Source organism: Zingiber officinale, chromosome 3B (assembly GCF_018446385.1).
Source record: "Zingiber officinale cultivar Zhangliang chromosome 3B, Zo_v1.1, whole genome shotgun sequence".
Taxonomy (NCBI): Eukaryota; Viridiplantae; Streptophyta; class Magnoliopsida; order Zingiberales; family Zingiberaceae; genus Zingiber; species Zingiber officinale.
Genome location: NC_055991.1, coordinates 42,677,056 through 42,691,977, shown reverse-complemented (window position 1 = coordinate 42,691,977; position 14,922 = coordinate 42,677,056). Strand labels below are relative to the sequence as shown.

The 14,922-nt window shown below is 37.7% G+C and overlaps 1 protein-coding gene across 1 annotated transcript; it reads right to left on the bottom strand.

The window, feature by feature from the left end:
- Window positions 1-10,015: 10,015 nt before the first annotated feature.
- LOC122056429 (monoacylglycerol lipase-like) lies at window positions 10,016-12,463 on the bottom strand. Its single transcript, XM_042618377.1, has 7 exons — window positions 11,976-12,463; window positions 11,767-11,805; window positions 11,637-11,707; window positions 11,196-11,260; window positions 11,025-11,114; window positions 10,872-10,964; window positions 10,016-10,651 (listed from the first exon to the last, which is right to left on the bottom strand). The coding sequence occupies exons 1-7, from the start codon at window positions 12,395-12,397 to the stop codon at window positions 10,205-10,207; spliced, it is 1,227 nt and encodes a 408-aa protein (XP_042474311.1). The 5' UTR covers window positions 12,398-12,463; the 3' UTR covers window positions 10,016-10,204.
- Window positions 12,464-14,922: the final 2,459 nt, after the last annotated feature.

Here is a 14,922-nt window from a genome sequence, read left to right as displayed (position 1 = left end):
ATGCTTGTCCACATGCTTGTACAAAGTTTTGAAGGTCTCTCATTTCATGATTTACGACAGGGAAACCTCCTTGCTTGTCATGAATAGATAATATGGAGTTGAAATCACTCATAACCATCCATGGTTCATAAATAGTTCCACTAAGCTCTTCAAGTGACTCCCATAGAGTCCTCCAAGTGACAATAGAATACAACCCATAAATGACCGTCATCACGAATCTTCTCCCAAATACATGACACTTGATATGACAATGAATGACCTGATCGGTTGCCTTAAGAATCTCCATGTCTACCCTTTCTAAATTCCAAAGGAGTAATATATGACCAAAATTAGACATATCAAAATTATGAGCATATCCCATACCAACAAACTGTCGTTGCATGATTAGAGTTAGAGACTCCTCTTTAAGCTTTGTCTCCAATATCACCATTACTTGGATATCTTTATTCCTGAGGAGGTGTTGCACTCCTTCTTGTTTTAGGGACTTGGAAAAGCCCCTAATCTTCCAAGTGGCTAGCTTCATTGATCACTTATGTAGACTGCTCGTGTCCGCAGGTGCCTTTCACTTCTCTGGCCATTCATGCCTTCTGTTGTCACTCCATTCACTGCCCCATTACTTGACCTTATATATGAGGTGGTTTCTGATGTAACAATAGTAGTAAATGTTGTAGAACTTGAGGCCACGTTTGCTGCATAGTACACTTGATCTGTCCCAGCAGGAGAGTTTTCCAAGCTATCTGTTTGCTCTAATTGTGCCATGGTCGGACCATGTGAGCCCCCATCTGTCCCTGTATCTTCATTAGAAGCCTAATTGGTTCCCTCATCTTGATGTGCTTGCTGTGGAGGCATCTCATCAGCTCTTCTAGTGTCATATACTACCACAGGAATTGGACTTTACACCGCTACAATAGCCAATTCATTCTGCGATTCTAGATTTGTTGAAGGAGGTTCATGACTGATTGACTAGACATGAGTCCACCTTTCTTTTGACCGGCTGAAGCCTCTACCTATCACCCTTTAATATTACCATCAACATTATCTTTCTTGAAAAAAATACCTATAAGGAGTTTTTAATGTAAGGTAAGGTGCCAGTGATACGCCTGAGTGTGCATTGACGAAATGATTTGATGGTCTTATCCATCATAAATGTCATTTTATTGGCAACGGCCATGTGTTCCAACAACTCTCCTTTCTCCGATGCAACAGTGGACACACACCTTTTTGTACGAACCGATGGCGATTCACCTCCTCCTATCTAGTGGTTGCGACCAATTGGGCAGCTCTTGATCGGGTGGCTAGGATTTGAAGATATTTTAGGGTTTTTGTTTAAAACCTAAAGCATCTCAAACATTCATCCATTTGCGCCTTATCCTCCTTAGTTAACTTCTCTAGCGACTGCTACCGACTAAGCTCCCTTTCTTGTGATCTTCTTTAGTAAGTGTTTCTTCCAATCTTCCTTCATTTCTCCTTCGTCCATCCATGGTTCAAGAAACCTTTACTCCTTGGAATACGTTCATCCATTCTGATTTTGATAACTGTAACCTTGAAATGATCTATCTATCCCTGGAGATCCCTAAAAACTTACGTATTCTCATTCTTAGTCTACAAGATCATCCCCATTGTCTCCCTTAGGCTACGTCGACTTCTTCAAGAATCAACTTCATGCTAGTTTGCACTTCCCTATTCCTTCCTTTCTATCTAAAATAAGCAAATACTTCTATATTCCGCTCTAGTATCTTGCTCCTAATGCCTTCCACTCGATGTGTGGAATGACAATCCTGTTCCTCTTGTATGATATCCCCTTAGCTGCTAATATTTTTCACTACTTTTATTACCCTAAAAAAAAATCAAAACATAGGATTTTCTTGTTCCAATTTCGTCCTAGGGTAGTATTTTTCAAGAAATCGTCTTCATCTAATAAGGGATGGAAATCCCACTTATTTTTCATCCAAGTGGCTGATTCAGTGTCTTGATCAACAAGCTGGCAAGCGAACCTTTTCCCCATTCCTGAGTTGGGAGACTACCGTCACGAGCCTTCTTTTGTTTCTGCTTTGGGGAAACTGACCAACCTACAATTCAACATCTCCAATTGCTACAGGAGGGCCTCCTTTATATATTCGACTTGAGTCTCATCTGAGTAGCGCTTCTCTTCTCTTTTGGTAAGGCTTAGTAACTTAGTTTTTATGTTATCACTAACTGAGGTCCTTTCTATATGGTGCAACAATGACCATGTTCAAGGTTCTAGCTTCTGAGTCTCTACGACTGGAAGAGGTCGAATTAGAATGATGAGGCCAAGTTCTCTTGGTTGAACGGGAAAGTTAGCAGGTCGGCCTCTCTAGAGAGGCCTCTAGCAACCAAGCGGGCAATAATATAGCAACAATAAGGGTGGAGGAAATTCCTTCCCTTGAGTCTAAAGAACAACTACAGGTCAGGTGCAAGAGACGTCGCTCAGGCAGTACCCAGCCATCAACATCCGAGCGGAGCCTAGCCAGGGAAGGCACTCCGACTCTGTCTTCGAAGTGGATGCCTTTGGTCCTGCTCACTTATAGCCCCATCCAATGGGAGATGGTCTCCCATTCGACCGAGTCTCCCATGGCCCTGACTCCTTGGGCGCCATCCCCTTATCAATCCATCCAACCTGTGGGGGCTTCCTTCGAGCTTGATTTGCCCCGCATGTCGAAGAGTTGCTACCAATTCTTGGCTGCCTTCGACGTGCCCTCCGCTCAGGGGGTAACTATTAGAATCCCCGGGTGGTTTTGATGTGGTCAACCAAGTTTAGTTAGTTCTTGTTGTATTTGATCCTTATGTCTAAGTGTGCCGGAGCTTAGGAATACAAGAAGTTTAGCAGAAGACACAACTAGCAAGAAGGGTGGAACGGGAAAGAGTCAACGAGTTCGATGCATCCGAGAGATGAAATGCTGAGGAAGAGTACAACGGTGGATGAGAAGAACGTGAACGATGTTCGAGGGATAATAAGCCGGGGAGGAAGCCTGCTCGAGGAGAAGGCTAGAAGATGAGTTCAGGTGAGCCCAATTCTAGATGAACAAAATCATCCAGATGATCGAAGCAGCAAAAGAGCAAACTGAGCTACTGAAGGCACCTCCAACGTTGCTGGAGGCGCCCTCGCGCCTTCTAGTGGAAGGCACCTTCAACTACTTGAAGGCGCCTCAGACTGGGCAAAAGTGATCGTTGGCAAAGATAAAACATTATCCTCATTTGCTTCGCTGGAGGCGCTTTCCACCTTGTTCGAGGCTCCTTTTAACTTTAGATAAGGTTTTCCAAGGGTTATAAAAGACCCCTGAAGATAGAAAATAGACAACAACTTCTGTATTCATTTCTAGCAACTTTTTGAGTGTTCAAAGTATGTAAAAGGCTTCTCTACCTTCAACGAAGGAGATCTACTAGTGCTTTTCAACGTCTTGGATTAACAATCACCTAAGTTGTAACCAAGTAAACCTCTGCCTTTTACCTATTCTTTATTTTATTAGTTGTTCATTTATTGTTATTATAATTGTACTATCATGCTGCTAATCTATGTTGAAAGAATGAGAAGGATTTTTCTATTTTATCTTATACAGTCAATTTACCCCCCTCTTGCAGGCCCCCGCTGCACTAACAAAATTGGTATCAGAGCCAGAACGTCTCAGAATGACCAACTGCTGACTGAAGTATTGAGACGATGACCTGACCCAACATCCTTCCTGTCTAAGTTCGAGGGGGAGCTCACAATATAAAAAATAAAAATGGGAGTATTTTTTAAAACCGATTTTGATTTATTGTTAATATTAAAATATGAATTTATAGCACCGAAATATAAAGAGGAGTATCAATGGACCAAGAAGGAGCAAGCAGATTTTGTAGTAAATGCAGGAGCCAAATTTCATCTACTGAGCGTGCTATTTCCATAAGAAGTCAACAAAATTGGCACCTACGAATTAGCAAAGGAACTTTGGGAGAAGTTCTTAGAACTACATGAAGGTATGTCCGAAGCTAAACTCACGAGATGTGATCTACTCTGGAAACAAATCAGCAACCTCTGAAACAAAATTAGCAACCTCGAGATGGAAGAAGGCGAATCAGTTACTCATCTACACAGAAGAATCAAAGAGCTAATCATTAGATTAATAAACCTCAGAGAAATAGTAACTAATTGGGACACGCAAAGGTATGCTTTAAATAAGTTTCCGAGGACACTAGAATGGACATCTATAGTAGACTCCTACTATATCTCTAAAGACCTCGAGGTAAGTACATTAGAAAGCCTTTTATTCCACTTTTGAATTATACGAGTCTCGATGTGCAGGACAAAGAAAGGGACCAAGTCAGAACCTAGCACTACAAGCCCAAAAAAGCAGACCAAACTCAGACTCTGAAGCATCCATCGACGAGATGAAGCAGCATTATTAGTAACCAAATTTAATAGATTTATTAGATCTAACAAATTCAAGTCGCAGATGAAAAAGGACTTAAGAAGCAAAAGGAAGATTCGATGCTACAATTGCCAAGAAGAATGTCACATCAAAGATGAATACCCTAAACTGAAGAAAGACAAGGGCAAAAGACCAACAAGAGCGAAACTTAAGAATTTAAAGGCAATATAGGATGAATATTCATCCTCTGAATCTGAGATTAAGGCCTACGCCATACTAGCCCTACTGACCGACCACCAAGGAGAAGATAAAAACAGCTCATAGATGAGCATTGATAAAAGAGGAGGATCATCAAAAAAAAGTTGCAATGAAGAGAAAATATCAGAACACGAGGTAAGTAAGGTATGCACCTTAACTACTAAAAAGTTATTTCAATTTATTAAAGTACTTTCCAAGGATTTAGTAAAACTAGAAAGAGAAAATGCTAAATTAAAAATAATCTTAGTAAAAATCCGCTCTTTAGAAATTTATGATAAGTTAAAGGAAGAAAATAAAAAATTGAATGACTAAATTGAAAAATCTAGCAATTTTGCATGTCTTAATCAAAATGTCTGGAACAATGATAGAAGTCTAAATTGGTATTTTAGGTATTTTAGATACCATAAGGATCAAATTAGAAAGTTATCACTAAAATATGTTCCTAAAAGATACTTAAACAATCCAGTAGGAAGAAATCTATATTGAGCTCCCAAATCCTATTTTGAATAATTTTTTTTAAAGTTACAATTTATAGAAAGAAAATTAAATGTTAATTTCTTTAAAATGTTTTGTTTAGAAGTGGTTGTTATTCCAACATTTAAGAAGGTCTATTGTCTCGCCACAACTTGGAAACCAATTATTAAAATGAATGTTTAATAGACTAACTGTTAAATTGCTAACTGTTATAAATTTTTCCAAATAAAAAAAATTATTTGTTAAAAAGGTAGTTTTTAAATTATTTTTTAAAGTTTATTTTCTTCTTAAGTTAACTCCTTTATGTAAAATTTTATAACTGTTAAATAATGAACTTTCTATGGATTATTTGCCAAAAACTTTATTTCTAAATCTGAAAAATCTTGAAACTCATTTTTGACAAATTTAAATTCTATTGACCCTTAAGAAAAATTTTCCTGAACCCTTAGAAAATTTAATTCTTTATCTAAATTTTTCTTTCTCGCTTTATTTTTGATGTGATCAAAGGGGGAGAAATTAGTACAAGTTCAGGGGAAGTTTGGATAGTTGCATAAATAAGTTTTCTTTCTAAATTCCTTAATTCATTGTATTGAAATTGTTATTTGTAATTTACTTATGTTATTGTATTTTTTTAACCCTAACTTGAACTTGGGTTGATGCACATCAAAAAGGGAGAGATTGTTAGAATCCCAGGATGGTTTTGATATGGTTAACCAAGTTCAGTTAGGTCCTATTGTATTTGATTCTTATGTCTAAATGTGCAGTAGCTAAGGAACACAAGAAGTCTAGCGAAAGACGTAGCTAGTGAGAAGGGTGACATGGGAAAGGAGACAATGGGCTTGGTGCATCCGAGGGATGAAATACTGCAGTAGAGTACATCGGTGGACGAGAAGAACGTGCGCGGCGTTCGAGGGACGAGAAGCTGGGGAGGAAGCTTGCTCAAGAAGAAGGCCGGAAGATGGGTCTAGATGAACCCAATTCCAGATGAACGAAATCACCCAGACGATTCGAGTAGAGAAAGAGAAAACGGAGCTGCTAAAGCTGCTGAAGGCACCCTTATGACTTTCTAGTGGAAGGCGACTTCAATCTCTTGAAAGTGCTTTCGAGACTTTATAAAAGACGCCTTCAACTACTTGAAGGTGCCTTAGACTGGGCAAAAGCGATCGTTGGCAAAGATAAAACATTATCCTCGCTTGCTTCGCTGGAGGCGCCTTCCATCTTGTTGGAGGCGTATTCCAGCTTCGGATAAGATTTTTCAGAGGCTATAAAAAGACCTCTGGAGATAGAAAATAGACAACAACTTCTGTATTCATTTCCTAGCAACTTTCTAAGTATTCAAAGTGTGTAAAAGACTTCTCCTCCTTCAACGAAGGAGATCTACTAGTGTTTTTCAACGTCTTGAATTAACAACCACTTAAGTTGTAACCAAGTAAATCTTTGGCCTTTTACCTATTCTTTATTTTATTAGTTGTTCATTTATTATTATTATAATTGTGCTATCGTACTGCTAATCTACGTTGAAAGAACAAGAAGGGTTTTTCTATTTTATCTTATACAAGCAATTCACCCCCTCTTACCGGCCCCCGCTGCACCAACAGTAGCCTCATTTTCGGACCTACCTCCAACGTGTGGGCAAATACAACTGAAGGGTTTGTTAACAGAGGCATAGGAGGGAGCAATGACTCGGACGGAAGACTACACTATCATGGGGATGGCGGATGAGTTTGTGCAAGATGTAACCACGATAAGTGAGGAAGATGGTCCATTGGCTAGGTAGTTTCATTGTTGTCCGTGAGAGGACTTGAGCTGGAAGAAGATGGCACCGAGCAATCCTTTCTGCGCACACCACAAAGAGAGCAAATGGAAACTTTAGAACAAGAACCAGAGAGGGGGTCCCTGGTGCAGATACTCCGACGTTCATGTCAGAATCGTAGCACCGAGGAAAAGTGTGGAAGAAGATGAACAATAGAACAATAATGTCGATGCGTATGTGCGTGTGTGAGTGTCTGTATGGGTACCTGGATAATAGAAAGGACTCTCCTTTTTAGACCGACTCTTATAACCTCCATAATAAAGAAAATGTTAGAGAATGTCAAGCGCCAGAATATGTTGGGTAACGGAGGACGTACGACAACCCTCTCTTAGGCAGAAGAAGGTTCAGGGACGTGTATATGTGCCAGAGTAGCAGAATACTCCCTAGTGCATAGCAGTTATTCTCTGATAGGTAGTTGCAATTTTCTGATAAACCTAAAGGAGATTGAACCGGCTCTAGGATCGAGTGGATATATGTTGGGAGCCACGCTTAGGAGAGATGAGGAATTGTGCTCTCAAGGTTCGACCAGCTTTGGGGCTGGGTGGATATATTCTGGGAGCCGCGTCTAGGAAGGATGGGTCCAGGAGGATATATGCTGGGAACTGCGCCGAGAAGAGATGAAGAACTGAGCTCTGGAGGTCCGACTAACTCTGGGGCCCGGGCTATAAATGCTAAGAGCAGTGCCCAGGAGAGATGAGAAACTAAACTCTGGAGGTCCAACTGGCTATGGGGTCAGGAAGATGTATATTGGGAGCCGCACCTAGGAGAGATGAGGAACTGAACTCTAGAGGTCCTACTGGCCTTGGGGCCGGGCGGATGTAACTAGGCATCGTGCCCTTGAGGAGCGAAGAACTGAATGTTCGATCGACTCTAGGGTCGGGTGTATGTATGTCGGGAGTCCTGCCCCAATAATGGTGGTCCACATATACACCTTTACTTTAACCGTTATCTCACCTTTACTTTGTCTGTCACCTCACCTTTGGGCCTACTCATAACACGCAACAACATATATTTTTTTCTAGAATATATATAATTTACTAGTATATTTATATTCTTCACACAAATGAGACCTCTAATATTTCAACATATCTTTTCACTCATGATAGAGTTGTAGTTCCAAATTATTTGTAGTTAATTTTGCCCACTTTTTTAATACATAATGACACCTGATAAGAAATGGATGAATCTTATTAATAATCGACTTGGTGAAGCATATGGACAAGGGATTGAAAGTTTTTTGGACTATGCTTTTGAGAGAACAAGTGCAACAAATGAAATTTGATGTCCACGTGTTAAATGTGTAAATGCACATTTTGAATCTAGGGAATCAGTTAAAATATATTTGATTGTTTATGGAATACTTTAAAATTATAAATTTTAATATCATCATGGAGAAAAGCCAAAGGTTGATTTGGAACTACACAATTCAGAGAAGTAGATGATAACGGTGACTTCATGGAAGATCTTCTAAGAGATCTACATACATATTATGATGATTCAAACCATACCAATATTAGTGAGGAACCACAATATTAGTGAGGAACCACATGATGAAACTAAATTTTTATAGATTATTAAATCATTCAAAAGAACCTTTGTACCAAGGATCAACAATTTTAAAATTATTAGTATTAATAAAATTACTTCATCTCAAAAATATTGGATAATGGACAAATAAATCATTTAGTATGTTGTTGAAATTATTGAAGGAAGAAATATTACTAAAAAACTATGATTTTCCAAATTCATATTATGATGCTAAAATGTTTATTAGAAATATCAGTCTTTCTTATAAAAAGATTGATGCATGTAAACTTAATTATATGTTATTTTGGAAAGACGGTAAGAATTTGGATTTCTGTGAAATATATAGAATATATAGATAGAAGGAGGAAAGATATAGTCTAGAAACTCAATTCAAAGTCATTGGAAAGAAGATTCCAAAGAAGATATTACATTATTTTCCACTAAAATCAAGGTGACAAAGGTTATTTATGAGTTCAAAAACAACTCCTTACATGCAATGACACAATGATCCAAGGGCCCTTGACGATGAAATTCTAAGACATTCGATTGATTCTATGACATTAAAATCATTTGATGAAAAATATAAAAATTTCTCCTCAGAGTCTTGCAATGTGAGACTTGGTCTCACAAGTGATGGGTTTCAACCGTTTGCAAATGTAAAAACAACATATAACATTTGGCATGTGATTCTTATTCCTTATAATTTATTATCATCGATATGTATGAACTTGTCTAACTTCATTTTTCCATGTTAATTCCTGATCCAGAGAATAATGGAGAAACAATTGATATCTATTTGCTCGTTAATTGATGAATTGAGTGAGTTGTGGCACATTGGAGTGCATTTGGATAGATACATATACGTTAATACACATGGATGTCTTATATTTTACATTTGTGTGCTCACTCTCCACTTTTCCTTTTATCGTTCAGGTTTGCAAAAAAAAAAAACGATCTTTGAGGTTTGGATTATATGCAAAAAGAGGATCTTTGAGGTTTAGCTACAACTTCCTATGGTATTAAGTACTATCATTGATGAGTTTTAATTATAAGAATTGTACCTTTAACGACGAGAAATCTCATTGTTAAAGGGTTTGTTTTTAGTAGTGTTAATAACTGTTACACAATTATAAAAACTATGAAATAACTGCTATACAAGACACAATTATAACTAAACCTTAAATCCTAAAATTTTAAAATTATATATTGTAAATATGGAACACTATTTTATATATATATATATATACCAATTTAATTAAAATTATTTAATTTTCATTAAAATCACTTTAAATGACTCAAAAAAATTTAAAATAATGGTAGAAACTACTAAATAGTTACTATGTTATAGATAAATAAATTTTAAATTCTCAAATCTAAAGCCTTAAATCATGAATCCTAAATACTATTATATCCAAATATTCTTTACCAATTTCATTAAAATTATTTAAAATTCAATAAATTACTTTAATTGATCCAAATCAATTAAAAACAATTGTTGAAGATACTAAATAGCTATTGTAAAAGCTACTAATAGCTATTATATAATTATAAAAAAAAAATTCTAGACCTCAAATTGATCAAAAATATTTAATTTCTCATAATCATTTTAAAATAATTATAGTAGCCATTACACAATTATATAAGCTATTAAATAATTATTATAATATTATAACAGCATTATGTTACACAGTTATAAAAACTATTAAACAATTATTATAGTATTATTTAATAATATTATAATAATTATAACAGCATTATGTTACTAAATAGCTTTCTCCATGGACTCGTTCACTTCATCAGATTTCTGCTCCAACCTCCTCTTGATCCAGTTAATTATATCCGCGACGACTTCATCCCGCTCGGGCTCAAATAGAAGGTCATGCAGCAAGCCCTCGTAGAGTCGTATATCCTTGCGCTTTGATGCAGCCACATTGTAGAGATCCATAGAGGCCAGAGGATCGGTGACCCTGTCGGCAGTGCCATGCATGACTAAGAAAGGGACAGTGATGGACTTCATCTTCTTCAGTAGGTAGGAAGAGAGACGCAGGATCTCATGCCCAGTTCGAACTCTTATTGGCCCAGTATAGACTAATGGGTCCGAGTATTTGGCAGACAAAGCTGCCGGGTCTCTTGACACAGCAATGCCTGGTTTGCTAGCTCCCTTGAATTGAAGCTTTGGTAGCACAAGAGAAATAAGTGGAGCAACAGCCTACAATAGAATACAAACCTTAATATGCTAGCTTCTTTCTTTATTTTAAGTTTGATCTTTTAGCAAATATAACCTCTAAACATTCTAACGGTATACTTACTAGTTATGTGAAGCGACTATCGTTTCAAGATCAAATTTGTCCATTTCAATTATGCAATATAGTATAAGTTCCAACTAAATCTCTAGGCTTAGATTCTAAATTCAAAGATGAGAGAGTTACCCCTACTATCGGATGAGATGGTGTCACTCGCAATGCGGGAGATGTCATTATGACCCCTTCCACCATAGTTTCAATATGAGGAAAGCAAGCTGCCTGTGTGCACAACCGAAATAAAGATACGAACAAACAAGAGGTTGCACAATGGCATTTTACCTTTAAAACTATAGCTCCTCCAGTGGAGTGACCAAAGAGTAAACATGGAACACCTTCATGTTCATGTTTGATTTTCTTCAGAAACTTCACCTGTAACCAAAAGAATGGATATGTTGATTAACTAAAAATTAACAACTCGATCCAATGGACTCAGTAAGAACAATATCTTACAGTGTCCTCCACAACATAATCTAAAGAAGGTACATATCCATGTAATCCATCACTACCACCATGCCCTGAAGACAGAAAATAAGTTAGAAAACGGATCACCTAAACTTTTAATCACAATCACCATTTGGTGACTCTGTCAGCCATTGCCTACAAATTCCTCAACAGCTGAAGGGGAGACATGGGCAGGAGTGAAAAAAAAAAAACTAGCTTTGAGGCCCTAAACTTCTTCTTCTATAAAACATTTCATCCAAACATAGTGCTATGGAACATTTGATTTCGCCTAGGCAACCTTAATGGAGAGAAAGTGGATATTGTTCAAATTTTTTTAGGACATGCAGTGTAAAAGACTTTTCTTGGAGAACAGCACACATAATGCAAAGTGGAGCTACTAGAATGCACATAAAGGACTGACAGAAGGACAAGGTACCTAAATCCGCATACCTATCCAGTCCATTGCATATACTCCAAAGTCGCATGCATTTAATTGCGTAGCAAAGCGCGAGTATCTACCACTGTAAGAAAAACAGAAATGTTAGGAACAAGAAACATTGGTCGGTAATGCCAAGCTTACCTGTGTTCATTCAGCCCATGAAGTATCACCACTACACCCCTGCATATTACCAAAAAAAAAAGGAGAATTATCATTAGCAGAAAAGTATTTATTAATCTGATACACATTCGTAGAAGAAAATGCTACAAAAATGCATGCTTTGATTTTATTTTTATACATTCCGTGCAATTAAAATTCAGAAAAGAACAATCAAGGAATGGGAGTATCACCTCAAATCCCCAGAAGAAGGTAGCCACGACCGGCAGAAGAGCGAGTTCCTCCTCGGACCCTCGAACACAAATGTCTCGCATCGGCACGCGACCCCTTCCTCCGACGAGGATCCCATCTTCGTCTCCTCTGCTAGCGCCCGCCGCCGCCTCACGTCCTCGTCCTCTACGGAGGCCGACCACCTCCCTCCGCCGTTCCTCAGTCGCAGGGGAACCTGGGAAACGGCAGATGTCGCGGTCGCCTTCCAGGAGAGCGGGCTCCGGCTCCGGATGAGGAGGAGGAACCAGAGGGTGATGGAGTGGAGGAAGATGAGCGCGCGGAGAAGGGAATCCGGAGTCGGCGCCGACCGCCGTATCTTCCGGATGACCAGGATGATTCTCCCACTCGCGCCAGAGGTCAGTTCCACCGGCGCTCCCTGCTCCATCTTTCTCTCCCTCCCTTGCTTTCACCTTTCCTCCTCCTCCTCCTCCTCCTCGAGCTGCGTGCAATGCCACCATCGCGAATCTTCGTATAAATAACGAAGAGGAGCGAAGAGTAACAGTTTGATTAAATCGGTAGATGGGTTTATAACATCCGTGTAATTCCCGATACGAGCCCCATCTCTGTGCCAGTTCGCAGTAAATAACGGAGGGCTTGAATAATTTACAAAAACGCACCCTATGTTTACTATATTTTAAAATACTACTAAAATTTTTCTAATGGCGTAATATATTTTCATCATTTTTTTTCATCTTATTAAAATAGATATTCTCAATTAATAGGTGATATTAAAAGATGTTTTCTTACAAAAAATATTGAACTTCAGAGGATGTTATAATTATTTTCTAAGCTTTGGTACCTATATTGTTTACAAATTGAAAAATGTTTTATAAAATTATAAGTGATAATGACTTAAAATAAATAAAATGGCACGATTCGAGGAATGTTACAAGAAATTATCATTGTGAGTGATGAAAACTAGTGCAGAACATGATGCAATTTTGTGGAGTTGAGTTCTTTGATCGGGACTTTTCCTTGGGAAAATCAAATAAACCGAATATTGTTCAACAATGATTTGTCTAATATTTTGTTTGTTCTGTGAGGAGTTTATTGCTTTGTAACCATTTGAGAAATGAAACGGAGTAATTGGCTCTATCTATGATGAAAAATTAAGGGGCGTTTGGTTTAGGGGAATAGAAGTGGGGAATGAGAATGGGAATAGGAATCATTGATTACCATTGTTAATGTTTGGATTATAGGAATAGGAATGCAAATAAGGGAATGAATCCTTGAAATTGGGTAATAACTCATTCCCATATACCTCCCCTTCAACGAGTCATTATCCTATTTTCATCAATCAAAATATTCCCTTATTCCAAAAATACCATTGACCTAAAACTAAAATTTTCTCCCTTAATATCAAATATCAAAATATATTTATTTATTTTTTCTTTCATATCACTTTTCTCTCCTTGTTCTCTCTCATCATATTTTCTCTCTCATCATTTTATCACACACTTTCTCTCTCCTTAATCTCTCACATCACACTCTCTTTCCTCTTTTTTTCTCATCACACTTTCTCTCTCATCATACTTTCTCTCTCCTCAATCTCTTCCATCTCACTCTCTTCCTTTTTTTTCTCTCATCATACTTTCTCTCTCCTCAATCTCTCTTGTCACACTCCCTCCTTTTTTTTCCTCAACACACTTTCTCTCTCATCATACTTTCTCTCTCCTCAATCTCTCTTGTTACACTCCCTCCTTTTTTTCCTCAACACACTTTCTCTCTCACCATACTTTCTCTCTCCTCAATCTCTCTTGTCACACTCCCTCCTTTTTTTCCTCAACACACTTTCTCTCACCATACTTTCTCTCTCCTCACTCTCTCTCATCACACACTCTCTCCTCATTTTCTCATTATATTTTCTCTCTCTTCATTCTCTCACATCATATTTTCTCTCTCATCATACTCTCTCCTATCACACTTTCTTTTCTCATTTTATCTCAGCACACTTTCTCTCTCTTCATTCTTTCTCATCACACTTTCTCTCTCATGAGACTTTCTCTCTCATCATTCTCTTTCATCATATTTTTCTCTCACATTCATCTTTCTCTCGCATCTAATTTTTTCTCTTATTTTCTTTTAAGGGTTAAAAAGAAAATTTTGATTTATTTCGATAGAAAATATGCAACTAATCAAACATAACTTTTAAGAGTGATATTCATGCTCATACCCATTCTCATTCCACAATACAATGATTCCCATTCCGATTCCTATTCCTAGGAAAGAACCAAACACTCCCTAATGCTCAACTAGAAGAGAATAAATAAATGACTTGTTTTTTTTATTAATTTAATACTTAAATAAGTAATTGAAAAAGTAATGATTTCTTGTTACTTTCCAGTCTACTATCTAAGGTATCGTGATAGTGTAACTCCCTAAACGCTCTAACGCGAATTATTCTGGAGTCTTTTCAACAATTTCAAAAATTTCTAGGCAAACTCAAATCAGACCGCCATTCCTATTGTGTGAATATGTTTGTGACGTGATTAAACAAGAAATTCTTAGTTCAAAGAAGTGTTCATCGTGTTCCCTCATGATGGTGTGATAGTTAGAGATATGAAATGTTACCACATGATATTTTAGGGTTAAAATTTAGCTCATCCGAGCATGTCCTCCCTATGTCTAGGTCACTTGCACTAATAACTAGTAATCATCCATGATTTACCTCCTCGTGTTATTCTAGGGATGAATTAGCGGGGCGTTGGGGTGAGCGAATCATCTTTTGCCACAAAAGAAGTGTTCATCGCACCGGGTAATAGTGCAATGGTTATGTCATCTAATAGATAACTAAGGAATTTAAGTTTCGAATCTCAACTGTCACGCATTGCAATAGATTTTCTTTTAAGTGAGAAGCAGGTCTAAGAATGTTAGCTATTTGGATGGCCCCCCATGAGCGCTTTTTGATTT